The 22,559-nt window shown below is 34.0% G+C and overlaps 1 protein-coding gene across 3 annotated transcripts in view; it reads right to left on the bottom strand.

Moving 5' to 3' along the window:
* Positions 1–22,559, bottom strand: part of ATF2 (activating transcription factor 2) — a 116,827-nt gene that overhangs the window by 49,305 nt on the left and 44,963 nt on the right. For all 3 annotated transcript variants that reach the window (XR_003569435.1, XM_027866013.1, XM_027866012.1), the window contains exons 5-8: positions 8,689–8,785; positions 4,173–4,291; positions 3,901–4,029; positions 1,038–1,216 (exon numbers count right to left, since the gene is read on the bottom strand). Coding sequence is in view for 2 of the 3 variants with exons in the window: in XM_027866013.1 (XP_027721814.1) it covers positions 1,038–1,216; positions 3,901–4,029; positions 4,173–4,291; positions 8,689–8,785 (524 nt within the window). In the remaining variant the exon portion in view is untranslated. The remainder of the gene's footprint in view (positions 1–1,037; positions 1,217–3,900; positions 4,030–4,172; positions 4,292–8,688; positions 8,786–22,559) is intronic.

The raw sequence follows: 22,559 nt of genomic DNA, 5'->3' as shown, positions 1-22,559 counted from the left end.
CTCTCTCCTCATTCTCCTACTTATCTGATTGCTCCTTTTCAGTGTTCTCTGCTAGATTTTCATTCAGGTCATACCCTCTAAACATGGGTGTCTCCCCCACAAGGTTTTGTCCTTGGCCCTCTTCTCCCTCTAGTTTATTTCACTCGGTGATCTCATCACTCCCATGGATTTAATTATCATCATCATCTATGCTGATAATTCCCAGATCTACTTATATGGCCATAACCTTTCTCTTGACCTCCAGTTGCACATCTCCAATTGCCTACTTCATATCTTGAACTGGAAGTCCTGTAGACATCTTCAACTCATTGTATCCAAAATGAAATTGAACCTCTCTCCTCTTCCTAACTTCTCTAATACTACTGAGAATACCACCATTCTGCCTTCTAACTAGGCTCCTAACATGGATGTTATCCTCAATATCTCACTCTTTCATACTCCATATCCAATTAGTTACCAAGGCCCATTGCTTCTACCTCCCTAACATCTTATACATCCCATACCCCCATAATACCACATCCTGGTGCATACCCTGACACTCCCAAACCATTGCAATAGCCTTCTCGTTAAGTCTCTCTCACTGTCTTAATGCTCTCCTTACTCCAGTTCATCCTCTATTTAGCTGTCAAAATGATCTTCCTTAAGTGCAAGTCTGGCCAAATCAACTCCCTATTCGATAAAATCTAGTGGCTTCTTCTCATCTCCAAGATCACATATAAAATCATCTCTTCGGTATTCAAAGCTCTTCACAACATTTCATGGTGTTTAAGTCCTTCGTAACATAGGCTTTTAATTTTGTCCTGCAAATTAATTTTTGTTTTAAGGGTAGGAGAAAAGAGGACAGAAATGCAAAATTATAATGTACTGGGGGTTACGGCACATATTTTTTATCAATTAAAAAGTAAATAATTTTTTTAAAATTTTAAATTTGTCTTTACACCCTACCTTAACACTCAAATGAATGAAATAAATTATAAATTCCATGAAGAAAAAAGCTAATAATATATGTCAGTTAATTATCAAATGCCATTACTTACACTATTTGCCTATTGGAGGAAGGAGCCTGGGTGATGACAGTACTTGATGTTGGAGAGGGTACTGCCTGTTGAATTATGACACTTGAGTCTGAACTTGTGAGCAGTACATTGGGAACCTGTAGTGATGCTGGACGAACTATAGTTGATGTGGGCTGTGCAGTCTGTGGCAACGATACTTCCTATTAAATAGCAGGATAAAGGAAAACAATTTTTAAATTTATCCAAAGTCTTTTAGTGATCTATAACTGCAACCAATGCAAGGACATTGTTCCCTTGCCAATTCATTTACTTACCATTCCTATTAGGCAGACTAAGGTTATTATCTGGCACATGTCCAATTTTATTGGCTAAGTGCACATATTACTTTAATTTTGACAATTATTAGTTATATCAGACTAAGAAATTCCTATTATTTATACTGCCCTAAAAGACATTACAGCAACTTCAACCATAACCTTGGGTAGCAGGAAAAGGAGACAAAGTATTACTAGGGAAGCTGTAATCAGCAGTCTCTTGTTAGTGCCTACTAGCAATGTAGAGAATACAGCACTGGCCAAAGCAACACAAACTATAAAATGGTCCTGCCCAACTCCATCATACTGATTAAAGATCAAAACACTATGGCTATGTCCACAGCACCACACAGTACAATGGAAAAGATAACAGATTTAAAAATCAAAGGGTCCTGGGTGAAATTCTACTTCTGGGTCTCAGTTCCTCTAAAATGAGAAGGTTGGCTGCTGATGTACCTTCTAGCTCTCATCTATGTCATGGCATGTCACAGAATCTCTGGTTCCATATTCTTCCCTGCCCCAACCCTTTCAGGTGCCAACTGACCCTTGGAACTCATATATCCCTTCTTCCAGTCAGAATATGATCCCTGGAAGCACAAAACTCTCTGGGAAAAGACAGTTTCCCAGTGCAATGAGAGCAAAAGAGTATTTTTTGTATGATTAACAAATGAAATTTTAAAAATTATTTAGCAACGTTACTTTATCTTTATCTCATCCTTTAAAAAATTTTATTTTCATGTATGGTTTATAATGTACATCAGAGGTGTCAGATATACAGAGTGCAGGCTGTACTGCAGTCCACAACACTGCCAAGTGCAGCCCAAATTAGATTAAAAATGTAATTGGGAAATATTTAACAAAATAAATAAAAGTAAAATAGATCATACATAATGTTAATATGGAATTTTCTAAGTCAATATACAACCCACAGGGCTCCTTATATACAGCTTAGTGGCACCTGTTTCTATGTTATTTTGATAACACTGATGTAAGTAATATATTAGTACAGTAGTATATGCATAAATTTTACAAATAAATACATTTTGGTAGTTCAAGCTCAAATTTTTAACAAAGAGGGTTACACAATCAAAAAAGTTTGCAGAGAACTGATCTAGATTATGAGACGTGATTGGAAGGTCAGCCCTATGATTTATTATGACAGTATGTCATATCTAGGATAGGCAACATAGATGAACAATGAACTAGGACAAAAACTGACAAAGAAAAAGAGCAAACTGGACTAAATTTGTAAAACTGTATAGTACTTTTGAGGATCCCATGGTTCTCTCCAACATAAAAGCCCATCTTTTTAAATACAAATGTTCTCCTGGTGCTGCTGCATAGTTGTGAATCTTGGAGCACTAGATCTATGAAGGCTTTAGGTGGCCCAAAGATCAAGAGAGGTATGTGTGGCAGCAACAAGTAGGCTGCATTATATTATGATCATGCTGTGAGACTGACGGATAATGGGTTCACTAATACATGAGTTAGAAATGCTACCTGACCTCTCTCCATGTGAAGATGAAAGGACTTGGGAAAAACTACTCTCTATACTCCAGCTTATCAGAGAGAGTAAAGAGAAAAAAATAATCTGTTAAGGAAGAAAGGTGGAAGCAGATTTTGGAGGGGCAGAGAGGAAACAAAACCATGTAGAGGCTACTAAGTGAACGAATCACAGAGAAGAGAAAAATTTCCAATTATAACTCCAGTAGATTATAAACTCTTTAAATGCAAAGACTATATGGTTTTTCATCTTTATTGTTCTAGTACATTGAACATGGTAGAAACTTAATATTTATCGAACTGTATGTGAAAGGAATTCTCAATCACTGGAATCACATGTCATGTATAAGGTTCTTACTATAAAGTATGAATATGGACCTTCTGAAGAAGCTGCAACTTTCTATGATCCACAGAAATATAAGGAGGATTCAGAGGTGCTAAAACAAATGTGAGGAAACATGATACTGGCTCCAGGAGAAACAGACAAGTCACAATCTAAGACAAGGTGTATAGAAGTAGCACTGTATGTTTAGAAGGAACAGAAGAGAAAGGCATGAACTTAAAGCTGTAAGTCTATAAGAAAGCATCTAAATAAGGATGAAAGGTAATAAAAACAGAAATGATACTGTCCCGAATGTAGACAGACTGCATATACAGATTTACATAAGTGATACGGTGATTTGCTCATCAATATTCAGGCTTATAGCTGCAACATGCAAGTCAGAAAAATCTACCAAAGAAACTGGGTCATCAGAAGTTTGAATTCTTTGTTTTGTATTAATACCATAACTTATACTTAAAATTGTTTCCTTGTTTTTCTTTTGTCTACAACAAAGAGGATATTATTATTCAACATACATATAATCTTTATTTTCCTGAAATCCCTGAGTTTTCTTTTTTAATTATACTGCTTATTGTCATACACAGTACTGTTAACAAGAAAGATGGTATAGTAAGTTTATACTCATTTACTAAATGTACAACTTATTCAGAGTATGCAGCTTTAGAATGGTGACTAATTTATTCTGCTAAATTTGAATTTTTTTGAACAAATGTAAATATCTAACCTTTTCATCATTGGTAGTGGATTCCGGGTGAGGTAAAGGACTATCCTGGTGAGATGTCTCCACAGCAGAAGGCTCTTCAATTTTGCTTCTTATGATGGGTGTTGCGAGAGGGGATAAATCTAGAGGCATCTAAATGCAAATGTTCATTAAAATAAAGTCATTAAATGCAAAACAGAAATAAAGTAAACAGGTAAACACATGAATCAAGATACTACAATAATAGCTAGCAGTAACCCTACAAAGTCTTTAAATTGCAAGTGTTGCCAACATACTTTTTTAATATCATCTTCTGAGGCTTTTTTGAATTCATTTTCAAATGGACTCGCTAGCTCATTGAACAAACCCACTTCTTCACAGTTCTTCAAGAATCGTGTTGGTGTTGGTGTCTGATCTGAAATTAAATGCAAAGAAATAATCACATATTATTTTAAGTATTAGAAAAGATACTCTAAAATTTGGCTATTAACACAAAAACAGCAAATAACTGATTCAGTCAGCTGCTTATCTTTTCTTTGGAAAGAACTCTTCCTTTAAAGCAAACAAGATTTAGTTAAGTTTCTACAGCAGACAAGAAGATTCCTCCAGCTTTATAGAAAAAAGTTCAAGAGAAGTCTTTTCTGCTCCTTATCAGTGGGATAGCTGGCTATACCAATGTGCTCAGGGATCAATTATTTTTAATCAAAATCATTACTACTATCCAAAATGTCAGTACAGCTGAAAATGAATAAGCTTTAAGAAAAAAATTAAAGAAAAAGTCATATTTATGAACTTTCCTTCCCACCAGATAATTTATATCAAAATCAGCTTTCTGTTCTGCTTTGCTTTGTCTTTTTTTTGAGGGGGATAAAGCTTAATAGGCAAGCTAAAATATCAATGTAATAATACCATAAAACACTTTTAAGATCTTAAAACATCTACTTACCATGTTCTGAAGCTAGCTCTTAATTTTAATGCTACCTATGTTTGTATAAACCAAAGTGTGCTGTCAAAAATATATCTTCCATACCAGGTATATTAGCAAGTAACAGTAATAATCATGAGTGTTTCCTAACTTAGTAAAGATACTATATCAATATTTGGATTTGTGTGTACATACTAGATACAGTAATACATATATAGTATATACACACACCACAGCTAAAGTAAAAATGCCAGCTACTAGGCATACTGAAGGAGGAACAAATAGCAGATTTATGCACTGTAACAGTTTAGCCTTTTATTTCCAAAGTTTATTAATCTGTATAACTAGGACTCCTGCTTTAATCAGCACTATTATCACATGAAATTGTATACAAATTTTAACGTATCTTGCAGTTCAAATCAGGAAGCCAGGTTCAGCTAATCAAAGTATTTTTTGACACTATCTCCCTGATATGAAAAATAGAATCTAAATTTCAAGTACATCAATGAAAATTCAAACAGGTGAACAGATAATTTATGAATTTCCTAATTGCTTTATCTTTGCCACAAAAATTAATTCACTAGTATTCAGTTTTGGTCTGCACGGTTACAGAAAATACTTGTGTATTTTTAATATATGTGTGTATGTATGCATATATATGTATATATACACACAAAAAATCAAGTATACATATAAAAACACAAATATTTTTCTGCATATATGTAGGCATACATATAGACACATATGCACGCATACATATTAGTAAAAATACAATAAATCTTTATTATATTGTGACTCATTGTGTATGTAATTTGGTATAATGCAGGTCTTTCTTGGAGCCTATGCATGCTTGGAGCTTTGTTTAAAGTTTTAAAAGGATTTCATTATAGCATTATCTTACTATATTACACTTACTAATATAAAGCAATCTTGTAACGTATTCCTAAGAAAGTAAGCTATATAGTTAATTTCCACTTTAACTGTATACATTTCATCTTGTGTCCATCAATGATCAATTAGTAGCACACTATGTCTGTGCTGACTTCTGTTTTTAATCTAATGATTTGCTTATTCAACTGTTCTCACCAGGGACTCTTCATGAGTATTAAGGGGAGGAAAAGTAACAAGTATTCATTTAAAAAGGCTTAGCTTAATCAATTTTTCTCAATGAACATACTAAGTAAGTGGCCATAAATGAAAGAAGACACAAAACAAAACAAACCATTAAGACTGAGAACTCAAATGTCAACACAAGTACAATCATTAATGTGTTGAGTATTGATGAATATTAAAAATTACATATATTGCATAAACAAAATGATTAATTTATATATGTATATATGGATGTTTTTATTTGATGTTTTAAAAAATGTCAAATACCATGAATTATAAATTTAAACACAAATTCAAAATCTGAATTTCTGGAAGTACAAAGTAGTACTCTGAAAAGGCAGAATTATGGTTTTAAGAATGCTTCTTCTCCTTTAACTCAATTTTCATTACTTGCTCAAGAGCTAATTAAATTAGTATTCTCCCATAATTTAAGATTACTGGTCAAAATGTGTCTATTTAACACTCAATGACAATGCAACTGTTCAGAAGGTATACATTAGCTCGTTTGAAAAGCAGCTATTAAAGAAGACCGTTAAGGCAGGGTATTATTAAAAACAAAACAGCACTTCTATAGCATTTTAAGGTTTGCAGAGTGTTTTAACTTAAAGTTAACTCATTTGATCTTCACTACAACCCTGGGAGTAGATTCTGTGATTAACCTTTTTACAAGTGAAAAAATTTAAGCAGATGGAGGTTAAGTGACTTGCCCAGGGTCACAGAGCTATTAAGTGTCTAAGACTGGATGTGAACTCAAATCTTCCTGACTTAATCCAGAGCTCTTTCCACTATGCCATTGAGATACCTCAACAATTTGGAGGCTCCATCATAAAATATTCATAGAATTAAATAATTTCTATATTGGAAGAAATTTTAGTGACTATCTAATATAACACATATTTGGGGAGGGGGGGAATCCCCAACAAAATGCCTGCCAAGTAGTCACTTACTTTTTACTTGAAGATTGCCAGTGAGGGAGAACTCACAACTTCTTGGAGTACCCTATTCAATTTTGGGCCACTAATTGTTAAGAAATTTGTCCTTGTATAAAGCCTCAAGCCTAAATTTAGGCATAAAGTTACATCTAAAAAGTGAATCTATAGGAGTTCTAGGTAACGGGTTGTCCATGACTGGAGGTCTTTAAGCAAAGGCTGGAAGACCACTTAAGTATGCTGAAGAAAGGATTCTTGTCATTCAGATTCATACTGGATCAGAGACGACTTCTGAAGTCCCTTCCAACTTAGTGGTTGTGTGATTCTGAGGAAAGAATCACAGAGTTCGTGCCATTCTAGGATTGTGAAGTCAAGTTTGTTCTAGGCAAACTCTAATGTTAAGTGTATAATACCTAACACAATCTAGAGATGCATGTTCCCTGCCATAGCCTTCACCTTTCTGTTTACATCTTTTAAAAAGTTTATTCATTTTTCCCTGTATATATTTAAACACATAATTTCAAACTGAAATCTTAAAAGAAAAAAGATCAAGATAAAAATGAAAGCATTCTTTAAAGTTTATTAATTTATCCACCATGAATAATTTTTTTTAAGATTCTGAGAAGTTCTATTATCTAATTTTCATTACAAATATTTTAAACACTGAAATTATACATAATACTATACACACCATTCTATCTCTTCCTCCAAATTTATTGCACATTCAGTAATTTTTAAATGGCACTATTTCAAAACGCTCTTGGAAAATGTATGTATTTCCAAGCATTATCTTTAAAGTACAGTGTCATTTTTGTAAATATTGTCCTTTAGAGGTTCACTAAAAAAAGGCCTATTTAGACTATGTGTGATTTTTTAACTCAATTCAAGGCAAGTGAAGCATTTAAGGCTCTGGGAAACTGAATACAAATTTTCATAGACAAATGAGCAATTCATAACGATTTTTTAAAATTTGAACGTAGTTTGTTAATTATATGTATGAGGCAATGTAAAGAATATTTACAATTTTGTGTAAAATTCTCAAATAAAAACTTCCATGTTTATTTTTTTCCACAACAGTTATCCATTAAATATGGAACTTTGGCAAAGATACAAATATGTATCTTTGTATACATATAGGAAAAATATTCTATCACCCAGTGTCAACAGCAGGGAAAAACAATTAGCAAATTCACTAATTTTGTTTCTATTTTCAAAACAAGTTAATATATTTCAGTAAAGAAAAGTGTTGATTAAATTTCAGGCACTGTTGGGAGAATTAAAAATGAAATTTAGTCAAATTCCTAGTCAAATTCTAGATTTTTTCTTTTATTCACAGTCACTAATAGTTTGAAATCTAAGTAGAATGTCTTATTTTACAGATAAAATTAGCCTTAAGAAAAGCGTAAACAGAATTTCAACTCATGAATTTGCTAATTGCTCTTCCTAATAGCAGACAGCTGTTTGGGCCTTTAAGTAATTTCTAGAATACTTAGCAAATAAGGTTCAAGAAAGTCAAAAGTAACATTCACTTAATACCACAGAAATCAATCATTAGCAACCTTTACCCTTATTATGCATGCTCAACAAAGTTCCCACTAATTCCCACAATACTGACAAAGAAACCTACATTTAAAAGCACATAAAAAAAAGTGAATGAATGGTCAGAAGTGGAAATGGATATGTAATGGGTAAAATACATGTTGCAAACATTTATTGCAAATGAAATCATTGGCATTTTTCACCAGTGTAAAAGGTATCACACAATTATGTACAGAAAATACACAAAAATTGTGCACATTCCAGGAGAACGATGTATATAAGCTATTAATAAAAGCATATACTAACCAGCCACAATGACACTGTCATTACGAGCTGGACCAAATTTCAGTGTCATCTCATGTTTATGTTTATGGACAGCCAAATGATCCTCGTTGGTAAAACGCTGTGGCAAAAAGTTTTAAAATATAGTTAAGATTTTCAATTTGATCAAAATAAATAATATGATATGGAAATTCATTTCCACAACATGTAAAACCACCATTAACATTGAAGTAGCAGTTTATCTGTTAACTACAAAGGAATCTATGTTTGTTAGTATAGATATCAACATAGTAGATACCAAGTGATCAGAGAGAGGCACCCTAAGTCTAAGAATAAACACTACAAAAATGTATCCTTAATCTACACAACCCATTTGTGAAGGATAATTTTTAAAAACCAAGTTAAATAAATAACATAAATTTGTAGGCGTGCATTAATTTCCATGTTAAGGCATAACATTCTATCATTCTATATTGCATAGCAAATGAACACTTATTAAAAATAACTGACTTTTGAAGACAGTATTTCATTTTTCAAGATTTAAAATAATACTTACCACCTTAAATTAAAATAAACTAGTTTAAATACTAATCTTCATGAGAAATTCTTCTGAAAATACTAGTCCTAGACAAATTAAGAAAAAATTTGCGTTCCTTACATTCTCACATAAAAATGTATACATAATGAGCCACACACATAAAATGACCCTGCATGTTGAATGAAAAGGACCTGCCTGAGATGGGGCAACTTTGATTTAGGACTACTTAAAAGAACATGCAGATGAGTGCTATACACGCACAAAAATACTTATTGGAATGAGTTTTATTAATTTAAAAAACTTCTTTATATTAAATGCTTTTGAACTCACTATAAAAAAGTTGTTTTAAAATGGAATGGGAGGATATTTTTAAATTCACTTAACTTTATTATGATTATTAAAAACACAAACTTCACTAAAATTGGGCATGTACTATTTTCTATGCTACCTGCTATGTGTCAGATTCTATATATCTTAACATGAATCATTTATATGCTCACAGTGAGTACAAAACATAAATCTTTATAATGCCTAATACCTTCAGCACATCAACTTGCTCCTAAGAAACATTTACTAAGTATACATGTATTTGAAAAGAAGGAATGTTTATCATTTATTGATAGAATTAGGATTCCAGAGCAATCACTTTAAAAACCTAAACCAAGCAAAAGGACTCCTGCTCAGATGCATATTACACTAGATCATTAGTGTCAAATTCACATTTCCCAATTACATTTTAATTTGGTTCAACCAGAATTTTGTGGGCCTTTTTCTGCACCAGATTATCTTTCAGCCAGGAGCTATAATTTCTGTAAGAGCTCTATCTTTCAGTGTTCATAATCACATATATTTTACCTCTTCACCAAAACGACTGGTTCCAAAAATTTATTGTGAACTAAAATTCTCTAATGAATAACTAGAGAACTACAGCTCCATTGTTCTAAGAACCTTAAAATATTAGGCTAAATATTATTAGACAATACATCTTGGAAGTTTGGAATTAAATGCAAAGCTATGAAATACTTAAAGGATCACAATCTACTTATCAATGTTATGAAATCCTTACAAGAAAAAAAAGTTCCAAGTTGTCTACATAGATTAGATTTTTATAACACTTGTCACCAAGAGTCTATCTTCCCATTAAAAGTAAAGAGTTCTGATAGCATTTTTTTAGTACTCTAAGTTGTATGAAGTATATATCCTATGGAAGCAACATCTATGTATGCAATGAGGAAGGCAGTACAAAGCTTCAGCAATTTTTCCAATTAGAGAAAAGGAATGTAGAGTATGCATACACAGCTTTGCTAGACTTGGATTTCTCTTCAAGTTTAAATACTTTTCATACTGGTATGAATGCATGTCCTCCTTTCCCTAACCATTTCAACAATGTTGCTCTTTCCTCAACAGAAGTATCTCTTAAAATCACTGAATTTGAGAGGGGGAAAAGATCTTACATTATTATTTAATCTATTGACTTTATTTTATAGATATATTAATTGCCTTCATCTATCCACACACTTTTGGGGGGGGCCTGAAGAATCTTTCATTGTTCACCAAATTAACTTTATTTTCTTTTAAAAACCTAGACTTCAACTATTCACTCAAAAAAAATACTGCTCTTATCATACTGAGAATATACTATGCTAAAAGATAATGGACTAAATGGAAAACTCTTTCTTAATCATTAATGTTCCTGGGTTTTTGATGGAATATTTAACAACAGGAAAAATTAATCATCTGTTACCTGGGATCAGAATCTTGGACTAGAATGGTATCATGGAGGTAAATCATGTCGAATTTCCCACCCAATACAAGAATCTCGTCTATGTTTCAACCTGGCAGTTAGCCACCTAGTCCCTACCTGCAAACAATGGGAAGTTCATTATTTTATAAGGTAGCAAGATTTAATATACCTTTACAAGTGTGGCATCTTATTTTGTCAATTGAATTTTGGGTTGTTCAAGTTCTTGCAATTGTATGCTGTTTTGGAACCATTACATAATATGTCCCAAACTCTTGCCAAAGCTTTAGTTAAATCATAAAGTCCATCTGAATTTATCTATCTTTATTAGGAGTTTCCAGTGACTCAGTCACAATAGACTAGTAGATCGAGAAGTCTTAATTCTACTGGCAGATCTAGGGATCATATCTCCATCTCATGCCAGGTTTCCAACTAGCTTGCAGAATAAGGTATAGAAGTGTATTTTTTCTTCTCCATCATTGTGCCCCAGAATTCTTCATTGCTTGCTAGAATTCACCATGGGGAAGCAACTGTAATCAATTCCCCACTACTCTCAAAGAATTTTACAGTTATCATTCCCCTTCTTAATGCATATACTACCACCCATTATTGTTGATGAATTTTACTGTTACCAATCATACTTCAAGAAAATATTAGACTGATCTAGACTACTTAACACTAAGTGCTTGGAATGTATACATCAATACAATAGCATACAAAATCCCCCCTGGAATAGTCTGATAAGAACAACTCTGATGGAAGCACTACAGATATCAAGCAACAGAATCAAATACCACTTACTTGTCCTAAAGGGACAGATAAGGGAAACACAGGTAAAGTGCATGTTTACAGTATTTAGAGAATTATACAGGAAAATTAAAATATAGGGTGATTATCCTAAATTCAAAAAAATATACACTGGGGTAGATTTATGTTTGATGTGAATAAAAAATCTTCCCTTCACCCTCCTTCCTCTGCGCCTCCCTATTGAAGAGGAAGTAGAAGATGGTTACGTGACATTGGCCCAGACAGGGATTCTTGGTCAGACACAAGTTGTACTAATAGTGTCTGAGGCATCTTCCAATTCTTAAATTCTGTAACTCTGAAGCTAGCACTCCACTCCTGTTGAATTTAGGGACAATGCCAAAAAACATAATCCTCTAAAAAACTGAAGTCACTAAGCATAAACCTAAATTGAATGAAATAATGATAGATTGTTTCCCAAACTGCTTAAAGGATTAGGATTTCTCCCAGATATTACCAATCTGAAAGTAAAGTAACCTAAAATCTGTTCATGACAAATGCAAAAAGAAGGGTGATAATGTAAATAGAGCCTAAGTCAACTAATCAGACAATAAACATTTATTAATCACTTACTATATGCCAGGCACTGTGTTAAGTGCTGGGGATACAAAGAAAGGCAAAAGATGATCCCTATTCTCAAGGTGCTCATAGTTTATTAATGGGGGCAACAGATGAAATATGAATGTGTTTGTTCTGTCACAGTCCATACTGTATCTGGAAGGTGTCTCAATTATGAAAAAAGCTTTCTCTCTAAAAGGACACAGATCATGTAATTCTCTTATAGCCCTGAATGCAATATAAAATTGTCTAACATTTCTTGGTTCTCATTCCATGCTTGTTAAGTAACCTTATGATTACCAATTTGTTTTCTAGGTTCCTTGATGCCAGGAAAATGGTGCTCTGTTGCAGACCCAAGTACTCTGTTTACTAAAAAGGTATCTTTCATCCCACTGCAAATAATTAAGATGACATTCCAGTTTATAAAATCAGCCTTTAACATTTTAGCATTAAGTGGTTTCCCAAGGGCTGATCACCTCAGAGTGATCTGTTAAACCTTAATTTCTCCCCTTACCTATCTAACCAACCATTCTTTCTCTGTCTCTTTGCTGGATCAACAGCTATGTCCCATGAGTAGGTGCATCCCAATGCTCTGTGCTGGGCTGTCTTCTCTTTTTTCTCTACATACTTTCTCTACGTGACCTCATTAAGCTCCTATGGGTTTGAATCATGATCTCTATGCAGATGACCCCTGGGTCTATATAAGTAAGACTAGCCCTAGTCTTGTTCCTGAACTCCAATCCTGCCTCACTGGCTGCCTACTAAACCTAACTACCTGAATACCAATTTAAATTCAGAATGTCCAAAACAGAACTCATTATCTTTCCCAACCACCAAATCATCTTCCTACCTTCCCTATTTCTGTGGAAGGAACCATATCCTTCTAGTCCTCTAGATTTGTAACTCTTGATTAGTCCCTTTCTTTCACCCCTAATATCTAGTCAGTCAAGTCTATCTCCATGCTATCTTTCCCTTTCTCTCCATTCCCAAGGCCGCCATCTCAATGCAGGCTTTTATCACCATTTGTCTCTACTACTGCAACAGCCCCCTAATTGGTCTCCCTGCATTTAGTCTCTCCCTTCTCCAATTCATCATCCACTCAGCTACCAAAAGGAAATCTCTAAAGCATAGGTCTGACCATATCACTCTCCTGCTCAAGAAGCTCCACTGGCTCCCTTTTGCCTCTGAGATGACATACAAGCTCCTCTGTCTGGCTGTTAAAGTCCCTCGCAGTTTAGCTTTATCTTATCTTTCTAAATTTACTGCATACAGTTCGGCACTCCAGCCAAACCGTTCTTATTGTTTTCTAAAGAAGATATTCTTTTGCCTCTAAAAAACAGATGCCTTTAAAACTTAATGATAGCAACTACTGCTAAATAAAAATCCACCAGAACATCATTTCAGAAATTTATCAAGGAAGCAAATGGGAAAATGTGATTTAGTTTATTCAACATGTATAATATTCATTCATTCAATATTAATTAACTATAATATGCAAGGTGTTATTATGTGCTGGCCAAAAAGGAAAAAAAATCAAGCTACAAGTTATCTCACATTAAAGCAAAAATTGCTATATAGCAATAGAGACTGTGTCTATAAGGATAAAGATAATAAATATATTTATCACTGACACGGGGGATCTAGCATACATGAGTATAATATGTCATTAGAACAAAATGGATTCTGGTCTCACTTTTAAAGAAAATTGATATGGTAGTAATTAAGAATAAGATAGGGACAATCAATCTACCAAAATCTTAAAGAAGAGCAAAGGATGACTGCCAATAAATACTGAGATATTCCTCAACACTTACCACATTGAGAAAAGGTTGATATCAGGCATCCGTGTGGCTTTAGGCTGAACTATATTATGGATATGACTACATGGACCAACACTATTATATTTGTGAATTTAACAAAACCAAAAAATTCACAGAATAGTAAGACCTGGTTAGAACTTTTAGAAATAATCCAGTCAACCACATCCCTCTGCCACCAATTTATAGATGAGAAATTTGATGCTGAAAAAAGTATCATTATTTGTCCAGTGTCAAGCATTTAGTGGCAGTGCTAGGGCATGAATCCAGGTTTAATTTTCTTACACCAACTGTCTCTCAGTTCCACAGTCTGTATGTGATCTTGAGATATTAACAAATTTTGGTTTCTGCTTCCGGGAGCCAGGATGGTGGAGTAGGAAGTAAGTCACTCTCACTGTCCCTTATTAACCTCTGAAAGCCCAGAAAATATCACCCCAGGAAAAACCCTGGAACAGCTGAACCAGCAGAAAGACGGGGTGCAGCAGTCCGGTAGCCCAGGTAGCTTGAGGGATTAACAGGTAAGGCTCCTCCTGCGCTGGGGGAAGGGGAGCAGTACATAATGGGAGACATTTCAGCAAGCTAAGAGAAAGCCCACCTCAGCATACCAGGAAGAGATCCTGAAACCCAGGTGGTGGAGCACGCAAACACCAACATCAGGACCCCCGAGTGCCTCAGTAAGGGCAGGGGAACCAGTGGAAATCGGCTCAAAAAACCACCATGTGCCTTGGTACTCTACAGCAACCAAGGCTCCCAGTGTCTCAGCAAAACTCTGGGAAGTGCTCCAATGGTTCCCCACAGGAGAAGAAACATCCCTCAGCAGCAAAACATCCATCTGAAAGGGGTCAAAGAAAGCAAAAGGAAGGAAAGGCCCAGGGGAGCAGGCAACCTCCAGGGGCCAGACAACCCAATCCCACCCCTACAGTTCCAGTGTTGCTGATTCCAGCCCAACACTAGGTAAGCTACCAGAACCCTACAGCCTCAACTGCCAGCATCGGAGGCCCCAGCACATAAAGCCAGTGACCAGGCCCTGTGTTCCCAACCCAAGAAGCTTGGGTCAGTGCCTCCTGCTCCCCAGCAGGGGAGCTCAATCTTAAGGCCAGGAAATAAGCAAACACCATAAGCAAAAAGAAACATGTTATAGATTCTTATTATGGGAATAGCGAAGATCAAGGCAGAAATTCTGAAGAAGACAACATTGTCAACAAACCCACATCTGAAACCTCAAAAGGGAAAATGAACTGGTCTGAAGCCCAAAAAACCTTCTTGAAAGAGCTCAAGAAGGATTTTATAAGTCAAATGAGAGAGGCAGAAGAAAAACTGGGAAAAGAAATGAGAGGTATACAAGAGAGTGTCAATAGCCTGGAAATGGAAGGACAAAAATTAACTGCAGAAAACAAGTCCTTAAAAAATACAATTGGCCAACTGGAGAAAAAGTATACTGAAGAAAACAACTCTTTAAAAAACATAACTGGCCAAATGAATAAGGAGGTACAAAATCTAATAGAAGAAAACAATTTGTTAAAAATTAGAATTTGGCAAATGGAAGTTAATGACTCTGTGAGAGCGAGAATCAGTCAAACAGAAAGAAAAGAATGAAAAAATAGATGAAAACTTAAAGTGCCTCATTGGTAAAATAACTGACTTGGAAAATAGATCAAGGAGAGACAATTTTAAAATTATTGATCTACATGAAAATCATGATGAAAAAAAGAGCCTGGACAGCATCTTTCAGGAAATCATCAAAGAAAACTGCCCTGAGGTTCTAGAACCAGAGGGTAAAATTGCCATAGAAAGAATCCACCGATCACCTCCTGAAAGAGATCCCAAATTGAAAACACCAAAGAATATAGTAGCCAAATTCCAAAATTACCAGATCAAAGAGAAAATACTGCCAGCAGCCAGAAAGAAACAATTTAAATATACTGGAATCACAGTCAGGATTACACAAGACCTTGCAGCTTCTACATTAAAAAAATCATAGGGCATGGAATGATATTCCGTAAGGCAAAGGAGCATGGATTACGACCAAGGATCAACTACTCAGCAAAAAAGGGGTATACATAGAGGGGGTAGGTATAAGTTGACTTTGATGTAATGATAAAAAAAAAATCTAATCAAGTGGGTTCAATGGATCTAAGTAAGTGGATTAATCTGTTCTAACTAAGGGAATGTACTGGGAGAAAAGGAAAGGAGGAGGCAGATATGGGCAAATTATGTTATAGAAGGCATAAAAACCCACTACAGTAGAGGGAAAGAAGGGAAGGAGATGAGCATTGAGATATTAACAAATTTTGAGAGACCTGAGACATTTACAGGATACTGAAGCAAACACTCAAAAACTGAATGCCCAACCCATTCCCATCTCCCAAAGGAAAAAAAGAGATAGCCTTATTCAACTGATTTTTACAAACATGTTAAAAATATAATAATAAATTTAACTGTTTAACTAATGTTCCTGATCTCCTGAGACTGTCTTTCAAAACAACATACTACAAATATCTTTAGAGACTTAAGACAGTTATGCTGAAATTACAATAATGCTCATGGTTGAATTCACAAAGAACAAAATAAGTCAAGAGATGATGAACACCAGAACACCTTGGTGCCAGAAGCTTTTCATTATTATTACAGAGTGTAAAGTAGCCACTCACATCTGCTACCTGGGATTATGCTGATCAACAATACTATATATTTACAGAAAAAAAAAAAATGAGAAGACTCATTGACATTATAGCAATAGTAAAGAACTACCGAGAATATGGGTAAACAATCTGGTCCTCCTCCAAGCAAAAGTTTCAGAAAACATGGGGCAACTAGGTGGCACAGTGGATAGAGTACTGGCTCTGGAGTCAGGAGGACCTGAGTTCAAATTTGGTCTCAGACGCTTAACACTAGCTGTGCAATCCTAGGCAAGTCACTTAACCCCAACTGCCTCACAAAAAAAAAAAATAAGAATAAGAATAAGAATAATAAATTTAAGAATTAAAAAAATTTTTTCAGAAAACAACCTTTTTAGAATTTCTAGTTCCTTTTTTTTTTAAAGGCAATTGGGGTTAAGTGATTTGCCCAGGGTCACACAGCTAGTAAGTTTGGTCTGAGGCCGGATTTGAACTCAGGTCCTCCTGACTTCACGGCCAGTGCTCCATCTACTGTGCCACCTAGATGCCCCTAGAATTTCTAATACTAAAGAAAATATCCAGTTGCAGTAAGGCAATTAGTTACTATTTAGATTTTTTAAATTAAAAGATATTTGAAAACATAATAAAGTAAGAATAAGATAGACCCTACCAATATTGAAACCATCAAGAAAGTTCAGATTTATTTCAAATAGCAAAGGGATTGCAGTTCAACAAGGGCTTTTTTAGCCACCCTTGGGCATACAAAATAGCAAGACCCTATAGTTAAAGCTGTTAAGCACAAGCACTGAATCCTCACTATAACTTTAACTATACGGTGGACTTTGAGACAAGGCTAATTGGTCTAGGATCTAATCAAAGTATATTTTTTTAATATAATAAAGTACTGAAAGAATGTGATTATAAGGTAAATCCCATGATGAAGATCCAAAGATAATATTAAAATGAGACTAGAATTTCTGCTTTTCAGTAATTTAGATTACTAATACCAAGCAAATGGACAATGAGGCTACCTAAATGATATTGCTGATCTGTTTACACTAAAAACAAAGTTTTGCAAAATCATAATCAAAATTATTATTCACTGCAAAGCCAGCCAAGAATAATGAATTCATTCTTTAAAACAAAGAACATTAATATGAACTTTCATGAGAGCAAGAATATTTGCTTCACCACAAAAATATTTCTTGAGTATAAGATCTCATTAAGCCTCAAAAATGGTAATTAGGGAATGTTGAGGGGATCTATCTCTGGAGTTCTTTAAAAGTTAAGAAAAATAATTGTTTTTGTAGTTAAGAGTGACCTGCCAAGAAGCAGGCAGATAAACCAAATGACTTCTTCATGCTCTATATAACTGGATGATTTTTCTAAACTCTATGACATCTGGAGGCAGTTCTGTGGTTCCAGAATCTTACAGAACTCAAACAGAAAGCCATCCAAAAAATCTATCCATCCACAAATCTGTGATTCATTGATTATCAGCCTTATTATATAGGTAAATTAAAGCATACTGATTATAATGCCAGGTCTCCAATACGTCAATATAACATTTCAAAGGCTCCTAAAATTACTTAGGTTGATTATAGTCTATATAACTAAAGGAAGTTACTGATTGTCATCTGGCAAATACCAAAGCATTCTGTTTGACAGATGTTTTTCTTTTAAACTCACCACTGACAACTTTACAGCACCATTCTCAAATGCTATGCCTGTTGAAAAAAAAAAACTTAGCAGGTATTATGTGAAAGGGCCTTATTTTATACTATTTAAAACCACAACAAAAAATAGAAAAGCATGAACTTATACACTAGAACACTAAAATTTTAAATTAAATATTAAGGAAATAGTTTTATCAATATTTAAATATCCTATATAGGCAAACATATTGTCAATATAAGCATTGTTTTTTAATGTAAACTCCATTTAAAATGAATGTCACTGAAACCAAGTTCTAATACCAAATAAATTCTTCTATAATTTAACATCTGATATTGTTATTGAATTATTTAGGATATTACTTCAAAATGAATTTCAATAAATTAACGGTCATTTTTCACAATCCATGAAATACCCAAATAGCAACATAGGTTTTGTTGCATATTTTTAAAAAGTAGTAGTAGATGACAGTCAGCATTTTAGAACTACAATAGAATAAGGTTTTCTGATTCACATGTTTAGTAATGTATAGGTATAAAATTTAAAGTTAATGTTAACCCAAGTAAAAGACATATATTGAAGTTATCTAATGTCAGAATGTCAACCTTAACAGGCTATAAAAAATTTGCAGCAATATTGCTAAATTAGCATTATTTAAATTCAAGAGTATTGTTGATACCTTTCAAGCCTATTTAATGAGCAAACTGTTAATACTTTACAAGATTTAATATTAATTGGTTAGTGCTGACATTAGTTAGAGTTTATTGTAGCTAGTACATGTAGGAAGTATGACAATAAAGTTACTTATATATGTGTGTGTATATATATAATATACATATATAAATATTTTTTTTTAAGAAAAAAGAGAGTGGTTCCTCCTATTGGTTCTAATTCTTCCTTACAACATGACTAATGTGAAAATATGTTTAATAGTAGAGCCTATATCAGATTGCACACTGTCTTGGGGAAGGAGGCAGAAAGGAAGGGGGAGAAAAATTTAAAACTCAAAAGTGTATAGAAGTGATTGTTGAAAACTAAAAATGAATTAATTAAAAAAATGAAAAAGTCATGATAAAAGAGAAAAAAGAGAACACGACCTGAATTAATGCTTCCAAATGAGTGCTGTCTTCTGAAGTGGTCACTTTATGAAACTATAGATGTTTTTATTACTTAAAAATACTTTGGAATCGTTTCCAAGAAAAACAACTAGAATTATAATCAGATTATAAGCCATAGAAGATAAACAAACCTAATTATTTTATAGTTGCATTTCACTTTTCAATCAGATCATTCAGTCCTGAAATCAGGCAACTTTTGACTATTTGAAAATTTTTTTTAAAAAATCCTCAAAAGAAGAAAAACTAAACTGCCACCTCTGAGGCCATCCAAAATGGTATGTTGCTGCTCTGAAAACAATTTCAAAATTTGATTGTAGGTTTGTAGGTTATAGCATTGATGACATAAATATATAGCTTCCCAAAGTTCTACTGGGGGCAATACTCATTTGAATTTTAAATTCTTATTTTTAAAAGTTACATTTTGGTCACATCCCACATCCTGAATAAATTTAACAAAATTTACAAAAATGATTCTATAACCACCTGCTCACATAAAACATAGCTAATTTAAAAGCAGTCCATTTATGTACTGAGACTTCAAATGGAACATACCACAACATAACCAAGAAACTATTCTGTAGGATAGTTTTTTTATACCTGTAAAATTCACTTAGGTAACAAATGGCAAATGAATTTAGTCTACCTACATTCAAAATGAAGATTCTCTAATTCTGCATTATGACCATATTATGAAAACAGATTAAAATATATATGTAAATATTGGCCAGACATTTTATTTCTCTTGTGATAAGCACTCAATACTCTAGTGGACCTATGACCTCATCAAAGTAGATATTCTCTCCAATGATGCAGATGCAACCCATTAATTTCTTCTGATTTTGTATAACTGTTCTCCAGAGCCACAGGGGGTACAAGCCAATGTACCCTAGAAGTGTAGAAGTTCACCTGACAATGTGAGACTATCAGTAAGATACAAGCTATCCAGCTGTAATATCTCTCTCACCATGCAACAAAGCCAATCTCATTTTTCAATCACACATTTCTTTGATTATATCCTTTACACTACTTCATAATTTCCTTTTTGTACTATGCTGCAACCTGCTCATTCCCACCATGTACCTGCCCACTGCCCTCTGGGTGATCCTCAAATTCACATCTTCATGACTCACAGCTATACGTCCACACCAGCTCAGAATTACAAAGATAGACCTTTGCTTCAGAGAGAAGCTTGAAGAACTTTGTAATTTTCCAAAAATCTAGTCCACTTTCTTCTTCCTGTTAAATTATGGGAACAAATCAAACTATACATTTGTAGGACTTGTACAAGCTTAATATATTGCTCAAAGAACACTATAGGTTGTCCATCCAAATGCCTGCCATAATCCAGACAATGGGCACTGTTCATCTACTGGGTTTTTTTTCCCTTCATGGATAGTTGGTCAAACTCTGTTGCATGATTACCGGTCTCAGGAAGCTCTGTGATATTCTGGGAATTAATACATTCAACACAATGTCATCCATATAAACAACAGCTTTTGGACCTATCTACAGAGATTCCTCTTTAACTTGACCCCTGTGCTTGCTTTCATTCATGAGAAAGACAGCTCATGATATAAATGATCACAGGGTAATCAATCAAGTTACCTCTGTTTCCTCTTTTAAGGAATATCATATGTTTATATATGCAGGGAAGACACCTTATTAGAAAGTCTTAAAAGTAATGTTTTGCTTTACCTAATCAAACAAATTTATAAGTCAGAAAGTAAGGGCAGTGTGATCTTGTACTCACTATATCTTTAGTTGAGTGATGGTAAAAATTTTATCTATTGTGAAATACAACGTCCAAAAGCCTGCCAGTCTTCCACTAACACTTCCGAGAATGTTCTTAAAGCATGTGTAATTATTCTCATTAAAATTTTATACAGATAGGAAAAATGGGATAAGTAGGTAATTATTAAGGTTCTTTTGGTTCCCTGTTTTGAGAGGTAATAAATAAGGCTTAATATTTTTTCTACATCTTTGCTATTATCACCCCCTTTAGATGCTATGAAAACTGTGCTACTTCTAGAACAGACCTTTATGCTTTTTCTAATCTGGCTACTTTCTCTATTTAATTTTCTTACATTCACTTCCTCTATGAGCACATCCAGAACTATGGTACATACCACTGAATACCAATTGAAGGGTGCTCTACTCTTCTTGATGGTTTAAAAAAAAAAAAAGAAAAGTTTGTTGTTTAAAAACAAACATCTCTTCTGTTTATAGATCTCCATCTTTTGTCTGTTTTTCTTCCTTCAAGTTTTGTCTTTATATGTCCTGAGAATGATTTTTCTTTGTTGTCTCTCTTTCCCAACTTTCTTTAAACTCATTTTCTCTCCATGATTCTCATTGTTCTTCATGAGATTTCACAGACAACTTCCTATTCTAAATTAATATTGCCCTTAGCTGCCATATCTCTCTGTTTGACAAGTCAGTCAAGTGTTGGCTCTTTGGTCTTCTTGTTGCAGCAGTTAATTTATACTGGTTATTATTTCTGAATGAAATTTTTATAATTGTGTTGATATACTTTCCTCCATCCATTTCTCATTTTTGGCATCAATAACCTGTGTAAATAAGTTATATGGGAGTTATTTTATTGGACATTAGATACTTTCCTCATTTTTATTCTTCCAGATTTGTACTAATTTTGATCTTGGTGCTAAACAAGACAACAGTCTGACTGTATACAGACACTGATTCAGGAATGGTTTGATCTAACTGGTTCCTGTTTGTTAACATAGAAGCAATTTAATTTTTAGTCATACTATTGGATTCTTATCATATATAACACATATCTAGACAACCATGAAATATAGGGTTTCTCAGCAGTCTTAGTACAATTTTAAGCTTTAATAACTTGAACCATATTTTCCAACATTCCTTACCATCCTGACATCTTTAATTTTTGCATTTAAGTCACTAAATATCAAAGTTTACGCTGCTTTACTAAGGAGGGTCTCATCAAGTTCTTCAAAGAATATTTCAATTTCATCTTCTACAGTAGCTGCATAAGCCACTATTTTCATG

Source organism: Vombatus ursinus, unplaced genomic scaffold (assembly GCF_900497805.2).
Source record: "Vombatus ursinus unplaced genomic scaffold, bare-nosed wombat genome assembly UNPS02014779.1, whole genome shotgun sequence".
In the NCBI taxonomy this organism is placed as follows: Eukaryota; Metazoa; Chordata; class Mammalia; order Diprotodontia; family Vombatidae; genus Vombatus; species Vombatus ursinus.
Note: the sequence above shows the minus strand (reverse complement) of the source record. Positions and strands in the feature narration are given on the sequence as shown.